The 16,894-nt window shown below is 39.0% G+C and overlaps 1 protein-coding gene across 1 annotated transcript in view; it reads right to left on the bottom strand.

Moving 5' to 3' along the window:
* Positions 1–16,894, bottom strand: part of LOC122790742 (protein-glutamine gamma-glutamyltransferase K-like) — a 134,374-nt gene that overhangs the window by 1,406 nt on the left and 116,074 nt on the right. Inside the window, exons 13-15 of the mRNA XM_044058336.1 lie at positions 7,218–7,378; positions 3,759–3,895; positions 1–1,893 (exon numbers count right to left, since the gene is read on the bottom strand). The exon at positions 1–1,893 is cut by the window's left edge and continues 1,406 nt beyond it. Of these exons, the coding sequence (XP_043914271.1) occupies positions 1,752–1,893; positions 3,759–3,895; positions 7,218–7,378 (440 nt within the window). The 3' untranslated portion in view covers positions 1–1,751. The remainder of the gene's footprint in view (positions 1,894–3,758; positions 3,896–7,217; positions 7,379–16,894) is intronic.

Genomic DNA, 16,894 nt, shown 5'->3' with positions numbered 1-16,894 from the left:
TGCACATCCTGCCCCTCTACAACTACAACTACTGAAGTCACAAATTCTGTCAGTGTAAAATAATTAGGATGAAGCATCTGGATAAAAGTGGGGGAGGGTATGAGGTTTTAAATCTGTCACAAGAAAATAAAAAAAAAATCTGATGGCTTTTTTGTTTACTGTACTATTTGGTATGTTAACAAATAAGTCATGGGTCTACAGAACAGTGGAATAATGCTATTCTGGGATAGTTTGACTGTCCTTTATGGTTTACAGTCAAATAAGACATGCTAGGTCCTACTAAACGCATGTCATTTTGTGTGCAGCACACTTCTGGTTAGATTTTAATGTTTTGGTATATTAAACTGTCCAGATGTTAATTTCAGATTTGTAAATGTGGCTAAATCATTCATACACCTCTAGAGACTGCTATTTTGTCCTGACAATGTTCAAAATAGCTTTCAGTTCTAATTCATTGGGTTCATTCCCTAGTTATGACCTGAAGTTTTCTGGTTTTGCTTTTCTGCTTCTGACATATGACACCTTTCATGCAGAAAAAAAGACACAAAACCACAGCTGAGGTTCTCATCCTGCCATATGGGTCTGTTTCCAAAAGGCTTTCTTTGGTTTTGTGTTAATGTCAATAGCAGTTTAAAGTACAAGACAGAGCAGACCAGCTGGAAAAGTCATATGAGATGGATCACAGAATCCCCTGCCCTGAAGGTATCCCGCAGGTGTAGAAATGAAGTAGGAATGAGGGTTCTGCAGACAGGTAGTTATCCAGTCCCTTGCCACCTGTAAGACTGGTACTTAAGGGATGCTTACAGCATCTGATATAGTTAAGGCACACTATGCAGGTCATTTTTGCAATGTTTCAGTAGTTTTTTGTAGGACTGTTGTTACTTAATTACAAAGTATAACATACAAAGGTTCAAAAAACAATTTTGTAACATTTCTGTGATCTGTCACTTGCATTTACAATGTATTCCTCTATTCTTAATTAATCATGTAAAACTAGAACCACCATGGCAGTTTCATTTGTTTTTGTCTGACAATTACAGTCATTGCAACAGAAAATTACTGTGGAACACTAGTCAATTAGAGCTTGTTTACAAAGAATTATTTCAGTCAGCTCAAACCAAGCTAGTTGGAGAAATGTGACTGACAGAAAGCTTTTTCTAGCTTCTGTATAATGCAGTTATATAAACTGATGAAAAGGAGTATTTTGTTTGCTTCACTGCTAAATTTAGCTCTAAATGTTAGTTCACATCTTTAGCAGCTGACTGTCTCTCTCCAACTGGGCTGTTTATATTTGGATTGTAACATATTCTTGAGACTATCTTCTTGTAACAGAATGATCAGAACTTGGACATATAAAGAAAATTCAGTCTGTAATGGCTTTTCAATGTCATCTATAGTGATCCCAGCTATTTTTCTTAGTTTTGCTGGAAATAAGTAACAGTTCTTCTCTGCAGAATGTAGTCCAGAATGATGGTAGCCTTCCAGCTGTGTTGCACATTTCACTGGGAATACGGCTACGACTTATAATTAAAAACAGTGATGTGTGAAAATAAAGAAAAAGCACGTAAGAGTTATATTCCAACAAAATGCTGTTCATATATGTCTTTGCTCATTCCATGATATCCACTAGTATTTTTTTAATCTAAGCAATTAAAACAAGTTTGCTCAGACAGAGGTGCATTCACAGAGGGAAGAACCACCCAGCACTGTCCGTAACTGAGTGCAGTCACATTATACCCACAGCACCGAGTTCACTCCTTGACATCCACTTCAGCAACACCGTGCACTTGAGTTAGCTGACGGCTGTCTAAACTTGCAATCAGCTTCCGAGGTCCTGGTTTAACGGGAACAAAGGTTTGTGTAATCGTGACTGTGGCACCACGTGCGACATCACTATAGTATACAAGGAGAAAAAAGAAAAGCAATATTAAGTTTGCTGTATAAGAAACATTTTTTTTCTTTCTAGAATACTGTAAACACAAGTGAGTGGACACATTTTGCAACTATCTGCTGTAGTACTGTTCTCAGTTTATGGGAAGATCAACAGTGTAGAGAAAAAAATAAGGCTTTTAGAATGTTTCCAAATGGCCACCCTAAGCAAGTGAACCAATATGGTTAATGTACACATTGATCAGAAAAAAGTCCCAGTGTGAGGCTAAGAAGGATACATATTGTATTTGCAAAGATCAAGAAGGTTAGCTAGATCATTAGCACGATGGCAAGGAAGGCATTTGCCTCTGATGCTGATGACTGGGGAATGAATAGTGGTCTAAGAAGGTGGAGGACTATTGGGGAGGTGGACAAGAGTGGTGGATGGCTGACTAACCTATCTCAAGGGGAAGACATGCAATGTTGGAGACCTGGGATCAACTACTGATTTGGGAAGCTGGAGGGCCATCTTGGGATGTAGTTTGAGTGGTTGAGGGCAAGCCTGTCTATCTTGGGGGGGGGGGGCATTGGCTTTTCATGTTATTAATGGAGGTTGGAGGGCAGCATTAGTGTCCTCCAAGTGCATGTGCATACCAAGTAGGAAGGCTGATGTTAACACATCATGGGGAAGGGCACCCATGGTACATGTTTGTGTTATTGTGTTACAGTCTTACATGGGATAGTTAGGGCACACATAAAAATCCCTGTGACTAGGAGTTGATGACACTATTTAGGACACCTTCACCCCTCCTCTGAATGGATAATTGCTCCACCAAGTGTGAGACTAGGTTGGTGGCCCTGGTCCAGGGGGAAAGATGGTTGAGTTAGCATGGGGTTGGGGGAGTAGGAGAGGCACTGCCATTAAATGATAATTATGGTGGCCAAGTTGGTCCAAAACAAATTAAGGAGGTGCTCAAAACACAGGCACACTGCTGGAACACTAAGCGGATAGGAGGAAGCACAGCAGTCTGAATCTGTAGGGTACGAAGATTCTCTGCAGAAAACCCAAGGGTCACTTGGAGCTTGTTATGTATTAATGAGAAATAACAAGAATCCCTAGAATTTAGAATCTAGGGATGGGCAATATCTTACTTGCATCAGCAATGAAACTTCATTCAGCTTGGATGCACTTAACTGCAATGGAACAGACCTGCTAGAAGCTGTGTGTGAGTGTGTGTCTCTCTCTGTCTCTCTGTCTGTGTGTGTGTGTCAAATGTAAGAATGTCACTTTGACCATGAGGGGTGGCCTTGTCAGGTTACAGTGCAATTATCCCACAGCTGAGAATACAATCCTACAAGTGGGATGTGAAAAAAGAAACTGATTCAGTAGTAACACTCAGGGGTGTACTCATTAGAATGACAGCAATCAATGCAGAAGTAGTTACTGGAACTGAGACTGTGCAAAGTGTAAATGGCTTACTGGTACCAGTAGAGAGAGAACTCTCACTAGGCTTCATTCTGTGCAAAGACTGTGAGCAAAGATGAAAGAAGGGTAGGCTGCATATACTTCAAGAAGATGTATCCAGCAGGCCGCAGTACATAGTGCAGCATATTTAACTAAAAATGAGACTGCACAGAAAAAAAAAAAGATCACTGCTACTTAAGGGGACATGTTAAGCCATTGTGTAAAATGCACCAAGCAGAACAGAGAAAATGTATTAGAATTATGCATGGAATTATCAGCATCTTGTTTGTACTCGGCAAAATTACTTCCATCTGTAAGAAGTGCAGTTGTAATGTATTGAGAGTCTAAGTATTTATCACACACACGCTTCAAGAAATGGTGCATTTATAATTTAAACAGGCAAAAGTTTAAAATGGCTGCTTACCCAACTTGGACAATGTTTGGCTTATGAAGTCCAGGACCTTCAACACGGAAGTACACTCCTGTGAGGGTTTTTGGCAGAGGATTTACAAAACTGATCTTAGCTCTCATCTCTTGGCCTACAACTGCTCCCCCAATAGGCTGCAAGAAAGAAAAAAAAAGTTGCACTGAAGCACAACTCAGCAGATTTTAACCAACATCAAGCACATAAACAGCTTCAGTTGTTCCCTGGATCAGTTGTATAACCCGAGTCACACTATGCAAGGAAGCTCTTTGAAGCTTGCTTTACTCTATAGATAAGGAAGCACAGAAGACAAATCTAGGCATAATATGCAGTCTCTGCTTTATCTTTTCTTAAAGATGTACTGTCTTCTTAACAAACAGCAATGCGCCACAATTTAACCCAAAAATAATAAAATAACCATAGATTACTGTGGAAGAAAATTACTCTGTTTAAAAGTCTTACTCATACAATGAAAATGAATCTCTGACAATTCCAAGTCTGGATCTAAAAGTAATACTATATATATATATATATATATATATATATATATATATATATATATATATATATATATATATATATATGTGTGTGTGTGTGTGTATATATTGCAACAAATTATATGTTTCCATAGCTCTTGACTTGTACCTCCAGAACGGGAGAATGAAGCAAACATAGTTAATCTAAAGAACTCAAAAATTAGATAAATTTTTTAATGTTGGTACTGTTAGCTTAAATATTCTCAAAAAATGTCAAATTTTAGGAGTAGAGTAAAATTATGAGAAAAAATAAGGGGTGTCCCTGAAAATAGGGATAGATGATATGTATGCTGGGTTGACTTGGAAGGGTCAGCCATTTCTGACTTCAAATCCTATTGTTCTATTTCACCCACAGGTAAGCCCTGAATTTTCACTTCACTGGGTGGATTTTGTCTTTCTAAATGGGAAGGACCTTCTCAGTTTTATAGGTTTAGAATAGCCTGTGACTAGACACTGAAGTGGACAAACAAGAAGAAACCATACAATTCCCAAAGCTGTCACCCACATGCTTCTGGCTTTTTTCTCCTGATTCCTGAAGTCCACTAGGAAACAGTTACAGGCCATGTCCCAGTATTTCCCCTTTCTTTCCTCTAAGCCTAAGTAAAATAAACTACTTGCATTACACTCTTCAGACCCCTACCCCACATACATTATATATTTATTTATATATGTGTGTGTGTGTGTGTGTGTGTGTGTGTGTGTGTGTTTGGTGTGTGCATATATATTTTCCTTCCCTCTCTTTTGTAGTACATACATACAATAAATATGTACATAAACATATATATATAACAGAAACAAACATACAAAATGTTCTCTCACTGTCTGTTTCTCTATACACACATACATATGCATTCACACACACACACACACACACACACACACACACACACACACACACACACACACACACACACACACACACACACACACATTCTGTTTATTTAACTTCTTACACACGCACACACACACGTAAAATACATTTTTTTAAATGGAAACTAGCAAAGACAGATTGACGTGTTTCATTTCCAGTTGCTTCACTGGCAGAGGAGAAAGAATGCAGAATTACATAGTTTGTAAAAAGAAATTAAGTATTAACAAAACTGCAGAAAAGATATACAGGAATAATGTAGTTTGTGACTGTGTCATATTATTTGTTAATTTGTTCCATGAACAGCATAACGAAAACACTTATAAAAAATAAAAAAATGCTGCACCGGCAGCCAGAGACAGATCCGTTATTATAAATTTTAACGCTTTTTTTCCATATGAAAGGAACTTCTTCCGAAACATAATACTAACCTACTTCCTTCCTTTTAATTTTAAAAAGGTGCCACTTTAAAACAAACAAGGATTCTTAAAAGGGTATCCTATAGAAACAAAAGTAAGAAATGATACATTTGTTTAAAAAAAACGTTTTAAAAAAATGGTTACATTCTTTATAATAAACAAGGTGTTATAATTGTACTTATTTTGGTGTATGATCAAGTAAATACAAAGGAAGGTTTGATTATAGTACAAGAGGTGCCATTTACATTTGTTTTTGTGTTTCTTGTCCAGCATTTTATGTTGGCAAGACTAACAGCCCCATTGGAAACAAGAATTTATCAGCATAATTATGCTATTAGCAGAAAAAAATCCTATAATGCTTTTTACAAACACTCTGTGACATGCAAGGATTTTTACAAATTTGAGATTGCCATTTTAGAAACAGTTGATTATCCAGAAAGGGGTGGTGACTGGGAAACATTAGTGGAAAAAAGGGAATACTTCTGGCAAACATTATTCAATGCTACTGGTCTCAATGATTTTATATGTGTCAAGCCTATATTGAAAACAAGGGCTGACACTCTGAAATGAATAGACAACATTTATATTTACATTCTTTTGAGAACAGTGTTTAGTATTGTTCAAATATGTCTCTCAAGTTCTCTCAATACTTTTTATTGTAGCCAAGTTAAAAAATCATTACATTTCTTCTACTTATTTATATACATGTATATGTGCATACAATTATTTACAAGAGTTGGTATTTATTTACTAACTTACTTGATCATACACAAAAATACATACAATTATTACACCTTGTTCATTATAAAGAATTTAACCATCTTTTAACGTTTTTTTTTAAACAAATGTACCATTTCTTACTTTTATTTCTACAGGGAACCCCTTTAAGAATCCCGGTTTGTTTTAAAGTGGTGCCTTTATAAAATTAAAGGGAAGGAAGTGGGTTAGTATGTTTCTGAAGAAGTTCCTTTTGTACGGAATGAAAGCACTAAAACTTATAATAAAGGATCTGTTCATGGTTTCTGGTGCAGAGTTTTTTATTTTTTACAATTATTATTATTTTATATTATTTGTTGCAATTATGATGGCAATGATTTAAATTATAAATAACATGTAATTAAGACTGGAGGGATTACACAAAGTGACTAGGCTTGCAGTTGTGGAGGAAGGGAGGCAGGGAGTCACAGTTTTGTGGACTAGGAATGTGTGACTGAGAAGAAAGGAGAAAGCAGAACTGGAATATTATTACATCACCATCATACCTCTCAAATGTCCAGAGTTTTGCAGAATGTCAGTATTTATGCCTAATACTTTTAGTCTATTCCTTATAAAATTTGTGGTGTTCTGGCAAATCACTGAGGACTGAAGTCACTAAATAAAGAAATACATGTGAATTTCAGACTTTATATCCCTCAGAAAATGCATGGTAATACAAACACTTTTATTCTATCAACTTTCTAAATTTATAAGAGCAATATTTAAAGTCTGTCCTTATTTATGGCCTTTGTTCCCCTATTATTTTTGGCTTTGTCCTGCTTCTTGATCTGAGAAGTTGAGAGATATGATCATGCATGACAATGACAGTGGAGAATGGATGTGACAGATGCAGATTGCTAAGTTACACTGTGCCACTTACAATAATTTCGAGGTCAGGAGTGCGCAGTCGGAATGTCTGCTGTGTTGCAAGAAGTTGTCCTGTTTCCTGGACACGTCCGGAAATGGTAAACATCATGGCTGCCTGGTCTATGAGCTCTTCATGGTACTCAGCATACTTGATGACCATCTCAACACGAGCCTCTGAAAATATAGAAATAGAAAAGCTTAAATACAGTAACTTAAATGTGCTATTTTTATTCTCATTCCTTACTGATGTGTGTCTGAATGTTAACCTGCTGCCTACCTCAAGCTTCAGCGACAGGAACATAATTTTTGTTCTCTCTAATCACCAGTACTGTGTGATGTATTTATCTTTAGTAGATTACTGTTAATCCTATCTCACTGGTGCTGTGTGCATATATTTGGATTAACATAAAATTACCTCACCAGTACTGTATTCATATACCTGCAGCACTATAATGTTAGCCTACCTCACCAGTGCTGTGTGCATGCACCTGGAACACTATAATGCTAGTCTACCTCACCAGTGCTGTCTACATGTAACTGGAACAGTAATGTTACCCCACCTCACTGGTGCTGTATGCATGTACCTGCATTGTAATGTTACCCTACCTCACCAGTGCTGTGTGCATGCACCTGGAACACTATAATGTTACCCTACCTCACCAGTGCTGTGTGCATGCACCTGGAACACTACAATGTTACCCTACCTCACCAGTGCTGTGTGCATATACATGGAATGCTGGAATGATACCCTACCTCACCAGTGCTGTGTGCATGTATCTGGAGCACTACAATGTTACCCTACCTCACCAGTGCTGTGTGCATGTACCCGGAGCACTGTAATGTTACCCTACCTCACCAGTGCTGTCTGTATACACCTGGAACATGACAGTGTGACCCTATATTACCAGTCCTGTGTGCACATACATGGAGCATTATAATCTTACCCTACCTCGCCAGTGCTGTGTGCATGTACCTAAAGTACTATAATGTTACCCTACCTCACCAGTGCTGTGTACATGCACCTGGAACACTACAATGTTACCCTACCTCACCAGTGCTGTGTGCATATACGTGGAATGCTGGAATGATACCCTACCTCACCAGTGCTGTGTGCATGTATCTGGAGCACTACAATGTTACCCTACCTCACCAGTGCTGTGTGCATGTACCTGGAGCACTGTAATGTTACCCTACCTCACCAGTGCTGTCTGTATACACCTGGAACATGACAGTGTGACCCTATATTACCAGTTCTGTGTGCACATACATGGAGCATTATAATCTTACCCTACCTCGCCAGTGCTGTGTGCATGTACCTAAAGTACTATAATGTTACCCTACCTCACCAGTGCTGTGTGCATGTACTTGGAGCACTATAATGTTACCCTACCTCACTAGCATTGTGTCCAAGTACCTGGAGCACTATAATATTACCCTACCTCACCAGTGTTGTGTGCATGTACCTGGAGCACTATAATGTTACCCTTCCTCATCAGTGCGGTGTGCATGTACCTGGAACACTATAATGTTACCCCACCTCACCAGTGCTGTGTGCATGTACCTGGAACACTATAATGTTACTCTATATCAGCAGTACTATGTGCATGTACCCAGAGCACTATAATGCTACCCTACCTTACCAGTGCTGTGTGCATGTACCTGGAACACTGTAATGTTACCCTATCTCACCAGTGCTGTGTGCATGTACCTGGAACACTACAATATTACCATACCTCACAAGTACTGTGAGCATTTACCTGGAGCACTATAATATTACCCTACCTCACCAGTGCTGTGCACATGTACCTGGAGCACTATAATGTTACCCTATCTCACCAGTGCTGTGTGCATGTACCTGGAACATTACATTACCCTACCTCACCAGTGCTGTGTGCATGTTCCTAAAATACTATAATGTTACCCTACCTCACCAGTGCTGTGCGCCTGTACCTAGAGCACTATAATGTTCCCCAACTTCACCAGTGCTGTGTGCATGTACCTGGAACGTGACAGTGTTACCCTATATTACCAGTGCTGTGTGCATGTACATGGAGCATTATAATGTTACCCTACCTCACCAGTGTTGTGTGCATGTACCTGGAACACTATAATGTTACCCTACCTCACCAGTGCTGTGTACATATTCCTGAAATACTATAATGTTACCCTTTCTCACCAGTGTGCATGTATGTGGAACACTATAATGTTACCCTACCTCACCAGTGCTGTCTGCATGTACCTGGAACACTATAATGTTACCCCACATTACCAGTGCTGTCTGCATGTACCTGGAAAACTATAATGTTACCCTACATCATCACTGCTATGTGCATGTACCTGGAGCAGTATAATATTACCCTACCTTACCAGTGCTGTGTGCATGTACCTGGAACATTGTAATGTTACCCTACCCCACCAGTGCTGTGTGCATGTACCAGAAGCAGTATAATGTTACCCTACCTCACCAGTGTTGTGTGCATGTATCTGGAGCACTATAATGTTACCCTATCTCACCAGTGCTGTGTGCATGTCCCTGGAACACCATAATGTTACCCTACCTCACCAGTGCTTTGTGCATGTACCTGGAGCACTGTAATGTACCCTACCTTACCAGTGCTGTGTGCATGTATTTGGAACATGACAGTGTTACCGTACCTCACCAGTGCTGTTTGCATGTCTTAGACGTGTCATGATTACCCTACCTCACCAACAGTATATGTAGGTTTCTTTAATGTAATATTGTTAATATGATTCAGCAGTGGTATTTGCAGAATGTTATAGTGTTAATATAACACCTAATCAATGTGTGCATGCATCTGGACTGTTACATTGTTGACATAACTCATCAGAGCTGTGTGCAGATATTTGCAGTGCTGCAGTTATCCTTCAAAACCAATGCTGTGTGCGCGCCTTTGTAAAGGTATAATATTAACCTAAACTTACCAATGCTATGTGCATGCACTTGGAATGCTGAACTATTAATTTTTATTATGAATGCTCTGTATGTGTATTCATAATGATCTGGTGTTAATGTAAGCCTACAGCATTGTGTGCATACATCTGGCATTATCTGATGTATGAATGTGGTGTATGAGCAGATCTAGAGTAGGAGACAACAAATCCATCATCTCAGTGACAAACTGACAAGTTTACAGTTATTCTTCTAGAATTTCCCCCTCCCCATGTTTGTGATATGCAGTCCACTACTTAATATAACAACTCTAGTTTTAGCAGATGTGAATAACATGATCACCATGTACTATGGTATAACTGGTTATAATGGAACAAATGTGTCTCAGTACAATCTTAGAAATGTGCTCTCCAAGCTTGGCAAGAAATATTTGCTATTCAAAATTGTGCAGGGTATGCTTGTAGAAATACATTAGTTGAACTGTTTGACTAGAGAAGTAAATAACAGGATATAGCTCTGCAAAGAATATTGGTTCTGATCCCAAAGATTCGTACAGTACCACTGAAATTTCAATGTTAAGAACCATGTAGTTAGTACAGTCAAAATGGCCAAAGACATGCATCTCTGAGTCCTGAGATAATACTGTACCATTAGAACTACCAGTATTTATTACATGTCTAGTATATCCTCTAGCTTTAGTTTTTTATGTCTTTGTCCTTGAATATTCTGAAAACCAACATTAATAAACTCTACAATAGAAGGAAGAAAATGTTGCAGAAAAAGGTGAAGTTCCAAGACTGGAAAAACTCCCTTATTAGCCTCAACAAAAAGTTGAGATCCCTCATCAAAACTTCTAAAGCCAGCTATGAAGACAGAATTGTGGCAGACACTAAAAACAACCACAAAGCCTTCTATAGTTATATCAGGAATCTCCATGACAATACCCAGGTTTGCTCTGAGTTACTGCATAATGGTACCTCCTATACTGAGCCAACAGATATTGCCAGCATACCGGCCAACAGATTCAGTGCCAACTTTACCCCTCCCCCCCCATAAAGGACCAATCACAATACCAGAGGAATGCCAGGCACCCAGCATTACTGCAGCACAGGTTAAAGCTGCATTGTCCAAGGCCTAGAATACAGCTTCCATAGGACCCGACAATATCCCTGGATGTGTTCTACATGAACTACAAAGTGAACTGGCACCAGATCTGTGTGCTCTGTTCAATCACAGTCTCACCTCATGCTTTGTCCCTATGGAATGACACACTACTACAGTCATCCCTCTCCATAAAGGGGAAGTGACTACAGACCCTGGGAATTATTGCCCCATTAGCCTGATGAGTCTGATATGTAAGGCTATGGAGCGCATCATCATGGACCTAATTAACAAGGATATAGGGAATCTCCAAACTCTAGATCCCACTCAATTTGGTTTTGTGAAAGGTCGATCATGCCTGCTCAAACTGGTTGACTTCTTTGAGTCAGTCACCAGAGCTGTGGATGAGGGCAAGGCAGTTCAAACAGCCTACCTTGTTCTGGCCAAGGCCTTTGATACCATTTCTCACTCAGGAATTATTGATAAACTCACCAAACTAGGCATCAGCCGCTGTATCACTAGATGGGTTGCAAATTGGTTCACAGATAAAACCCACAGTGTGAAAGTAGCAGACTCCAAGTCAGACTGCCAACCCGTCATGAGTGGAGTCCCACAGGGATCGGTCCCGGGTTCTCTCCTGTTTGGCATCTACTTCTCAGTTCACAGATGACTTGCAAGCTCGGAACCATTATTAACTCCCCAAGAGATGTACACATCCTACAGAAAGGCCTCACTGAGACCAATGACTGATGTTGAAACCATGGCCTTAAACTTAATGCCAAAAAATGTGTTATCATCCCCTTTGGGAAAACTCAGTTCCCACTAATTACCACATCGATGGGATGCCACTGAACACTGAAGGCATTATAAGAGATCAGGGGACACAGGTTGACAGCAACTTCTCCTTCAACCACCACATTGCCACTGTGGTCAGAAAGTCCTTCTGTGTGGCACATCTCATTACCAAGGGTTTTGCTTCCAGGAAGAAAGAGGTCATCACCTCTCTCCACTCTTCTCTCATTAGGCCAATCATCAAGTATAATGCCCCATTTGACATGTACCTCACTAGATACATGCAACAGCTGGAAAGGCCACAAAGGTACCTCACGAAGAGGATCCTAGGCTTTAAATACATGTCCTACATGGACAGACTCAAAAAACTCCAGCTATTCTCTGTCTCATATCATCTACTAAGAGGTGATCTCTGCTTGGCTTACAAAGCCATGTCTGACCCAGCTCTGTTAGAAATGCTACATCTCAAGAAATCCTAATCCCTCAGCACCACATGCTCCAGAGACCTCAACCTCATTACCACAATCAGCAGAACATTCTGGAGGGACAGGTTCATAATCCAGAGACTGTCCATGCTCTGGAATAGACTTCCCATACATGCCAAGCAGAGCACCTCACTGGCCCTCTTCAAGAGAAATCTTGATGAGTGGATGGGAAATAAAAAGTTCACCCCGGGGATCACTCCAGTGGCTCCACTTGATAGAGGCACTGGGAACTAATGTCGGGCAGCACGATGCCAGGGCACTTCTATGGGTTAGGCTTGTAAAGACTCCAGGGCCATTAGCCTAGTATGCACCTATGAACAAGAAAGTGGCAATCTAAAGAAAAATTAGATAAGGTGGATTTAATATCATCTGAAAGGAGTGGAACGACAATCAAGTATGCTTCCTTATTACCACATCTTACCCAAAGAACGACAAGAGAAATTAATAAAGCTTATGTATATTTAATTATATAAAGTATGATGCTGCCAGAGTTAAGCAGTAGCTCAATACACTGTCACCTAAATCAGCATTATTCATAGAGAGTAACATTACTCTAGTTTACTCAAGTAATTTTACAGACACACATATCTGTCCATCTATATATATATATATATATATATATATATATATATATATATGTATATATATACACACACACACACACACATATATATATATATATATATATATATATATATATATATATATATATATATATATATATATATATATATATATATATATATATATATATATATATATATATATATATATATATATGGGTCCACTTTACTTTACCGAAACGACACTTCACCGACACGCGGAAGAGCGAGACAAAACGACCGACAGGTAAGTTGACCGAAAAGGTGATTTGCCGACAGCCGAAAGACCGACAAGGGTAACGTGTGAGCGCGACTCGGTAAGTGTGCGATAGTGACGGAGTTAGGAGCGGTCAGGTAAGTGTGCGATATTGTGGGATTTTGGGTTAGGGTGTGGGAAAGGTGAGTGTGTGGTAGTGTCGGAGTTAGGGTTCGGGTAAGGTAAGTGTGTGATAGTGACGGACTGTAGTTTAGGGACGGGTTAAGTGAGTTAGGCTTAGAGTGCAGGTAGGGTGAGTGTGCGATAGTGACAGGCTTTATGTTTTAGGGTGGGTTAAGTGAGTTAGGGTTAGGGTGCAGGTAGGTTAAGTGTGCGATAGTGACAGTCTTTAGGTGTAGGGGTGGGTTAAGTGAGTTAGGGTTAGGGTGCGGGTAGGGTAGCTGTGCGGTAGTGTCGGACCTTAGGGTTAGGGTTTGGGTTAGGGTTAGTGGATATGTCATTGTGTGTCATGTGTAGTTTACGTTATTTGTGTCGGTGTAATTGTGTTCGGTTTTGTGAGTTGTCGGTGTTGTGTGGTTTCGGTTATTTGGGGTCGGTGTTTTGTGTGTCGGTGAAGTGTCGTGTCGGTAATGTAAAGTAGACCCATATATATATATATATATATATATATATATGGGTCTTCTTCTAAATGTTGAACTTTGAAAAGGTCAACTTTCTTGTGGTCGAGACCATAAGACTCAAGGTTTGAAAGTTTGAACCATTTATATGGAGATTGCCAATCAGTGTGAAATGGTATATTTACCATTTTCCTCACTGTAGTGAGATCTTGGAGTTGTTATATTTAATTAGCAGGGAGTGTGGGGGTGCAGGGGGGGGAGTGCAAAAATGTAAAAAAATGTTTTTTTTGTTTTTATTTTTTTCTTTATTTAAATTTCAAAGTTTCAAAACTTCGATCTTAAAGTCTCGACCATAAGAAAGTTGACATTTTGAAAGTTCAAAATTTAGAAGTAGACCCATATAGGTCTCTCTCTCTATGGATATATCTATAGATAGGGGTATAGCTGGTAGGGTTGTCACCTCACATTGAGAGGTTCTCAGTTTCAATTCTCCCCTGATGTACCTTCTGTGTGGAGTCTGCATGGTCTGCCTGTATGCCCCAGTTTCCTCCCCCATTCGAAAGACATGCTGTACGTTGAATGGGCACTCTAAATTGATCATAGGTGTGGCTGCATGTGTGTGGCATAGAATAACAACCACACCAGATCAAACCACCCAGCAGTGTAAAAGTTGCCACTAAATGATGATCAATGTTAATGTGACATCCCAACCCATGTGCAAAAATGGAAAAAACTGGGTTGTGGATGGATGGAAAGGTATATATGGATGCTGCTGTAATGGCCAAAGCTGAAAAAAAATTTAAACTTTTTTGCAATACTTTTTAAAAAGTTTTAGACTCTTTATTTAAATGCATTAAAATGCATGGATGTAACATAGACTTCCTGCTATCTTTACAGAGAGACATATAAGTGGCCAACAGTAAAAGGAGTCTCTAAAAACTAAAAATTCTCAGGTAATCTAGGAAGTTTCTCAAATCGTTCAAGATTAGACGATAAATTATCAAGGTTATGTGAATCAGCATTATAAATATAATTAAAAGACTCCCCAAAGAGGAATGATAAGAACCTTAGGCATTTGTGACATAGCTGAAATGGCAAACCTCTGTCTAGAGGATTAGTAGATATAGAACTCCATTCATAACAGTTTTTGTAAGTTGAATGGCATCACCGAATGAACCTTAGCAGAAAATGGCTCAAAGGAAGTAAGTGAATAATTTTCTTAAACGTCAGAATTCTCAGGTGCATCAGTCTTAAGTAAAGGGCACCCTTCTCAATTTCTTCACAGGCAAACAGATCCTGGGAGTCTGTATATGTGGAAAGTGAAGATGTTCCTGATAAAGTTGAAGAAATCATAGGAGGTCTGGTTAAGTGTATATAATATATTAGTTTCCTTCTGTAATAAAATATATATGGTTTTACAGTTAAGTACTAGGCTAGCTGTCCTTGAGGGTCATTTTAAGCCTGGCCAATTTCCACTTCAAATGTGAGAATCAAACCCTGTACATGTGACTGTGAGGTAAATACTTTAACAATTACACTAATCCTCAACTCCTTTATTAAAATATTATTCCATCAAAACATCATACTTAAAACCTTGTGGACAGGTAGTAAATGTGCGGTGGGGAGCAGCAGGTATTTTAAACTACTAAGCAAATCTCTCTGGGCAAAAAAGAAGGAACAGGGAAATACCCAAAGGTTAAAAAACAAAATAAAAAGCCATAGTATAGTCTCATGCACAAAATAGTTAAATTGCCCCAATCTGAACAAATGTCAGACTATCCCCTTTTGGTTTGGGCCACAAGGGAATAATGGTTAATAATGACAGATTTTATTCCTTGTTTTTGGAATGTATGCCAGACATTTCTTCTCGACACTGACTTAGAAAAATCTGCTCAGAATCCACGGGCTATAAAAAAACATTAAATAAGACTGCTTTTGAACATCACTGTTGAGGGAGGGGGTAGCAAAGCAAGAATATAACAATATTGTTTCACAGAATATTTTCTGGTTATTACTGTTGCGATATGACATTCCACTTCTATGTATGTATGTATTATATATGTATGTATGTACTTATTGCTACTGCTGGACTATTAGAAACAAACTTTCATTTAAATAATTTTGTTGATTATTACTACTTTCCTCTTCAGGAAAGTTATTTTAAAGATATGAGTTTGTGTTTAACAACTGTTATGCATGTTAATGTTCATTCTAATTCTGAAAGTATGAGGTATGTTTGGTCTGCAGTTTCTTCTTGTGAGGAAACATCTGCTTTAAATGATCTGCTCTGAATTATTTAGTTTCTTCTATTATACCAGTCACTGCTCTCCTCTGTGTTTACAGTTTATGTATGACACAGTTGTTAATTCTGTCAGGGCTATGCCCTCTGGTACTATTTTGATAAGGTTTGCCTGGCTGCATTCCCAGAACCTCCCAAGAAGATGCGAATAATGAGTCTGTTTTTTCTCTTTGGAATAGAAATTCACTTTCTGGTTGCTTTGCTGCAGAAGTGATCAATTGTGATGAAAGGGGTAAGTTAAATCAGGGAATCTCTAAACTTTTCTGCCCTCCTTTTTCTAACATTCTAGGGGATTTTCTAATCCCTCATAGAATTTTGGCATAATGGCAAGGGTGTTCCAAAAAAATTCAGCAACCCCCCCCCCCCAAAACCAAGAACAGTCCAAACTTGTCAGTTTGACTATTTAAGGGACCCCCCCCACCCTGGTAGTCCCTTATCCCTCCCAGAAAGTCTGAATCTGCATTTTTCTCTTTGGCAGCAGGTAGTTTCAGACAAATATATTCTAAAGATCATTCATCAAGGTTATAAATGTCAATGAGAGGATATTTCTCCTTACCAAGAGGTTATTCCACATCAACCACACCAGACTCATTTATTTCTACCTGTCCTTCATTACATGCCATTCTAGGAAGCGACAGAACCAGTTTGTCCTTTCCAAGTTGGGAA

The sequence above is a fragment of the Protopterus annectens genome, chromosome 16.part0 (assembly GCF_019279795.1).
Source record: "Protopterus annectens isolate FY-2018-M chromosome 16.part0, PAN1.0, whole genome shotgun sequence".
NCBI lineage: Eukaryota > Metazoa > Chordata > Ceratodontiformes > Protopteridae > Protopterus > Protopterus annectens.
Note: the sequence above shows the minus strand (reverse complement) of the source record. Positions and strands in the feature narration are given on the sequence as shown.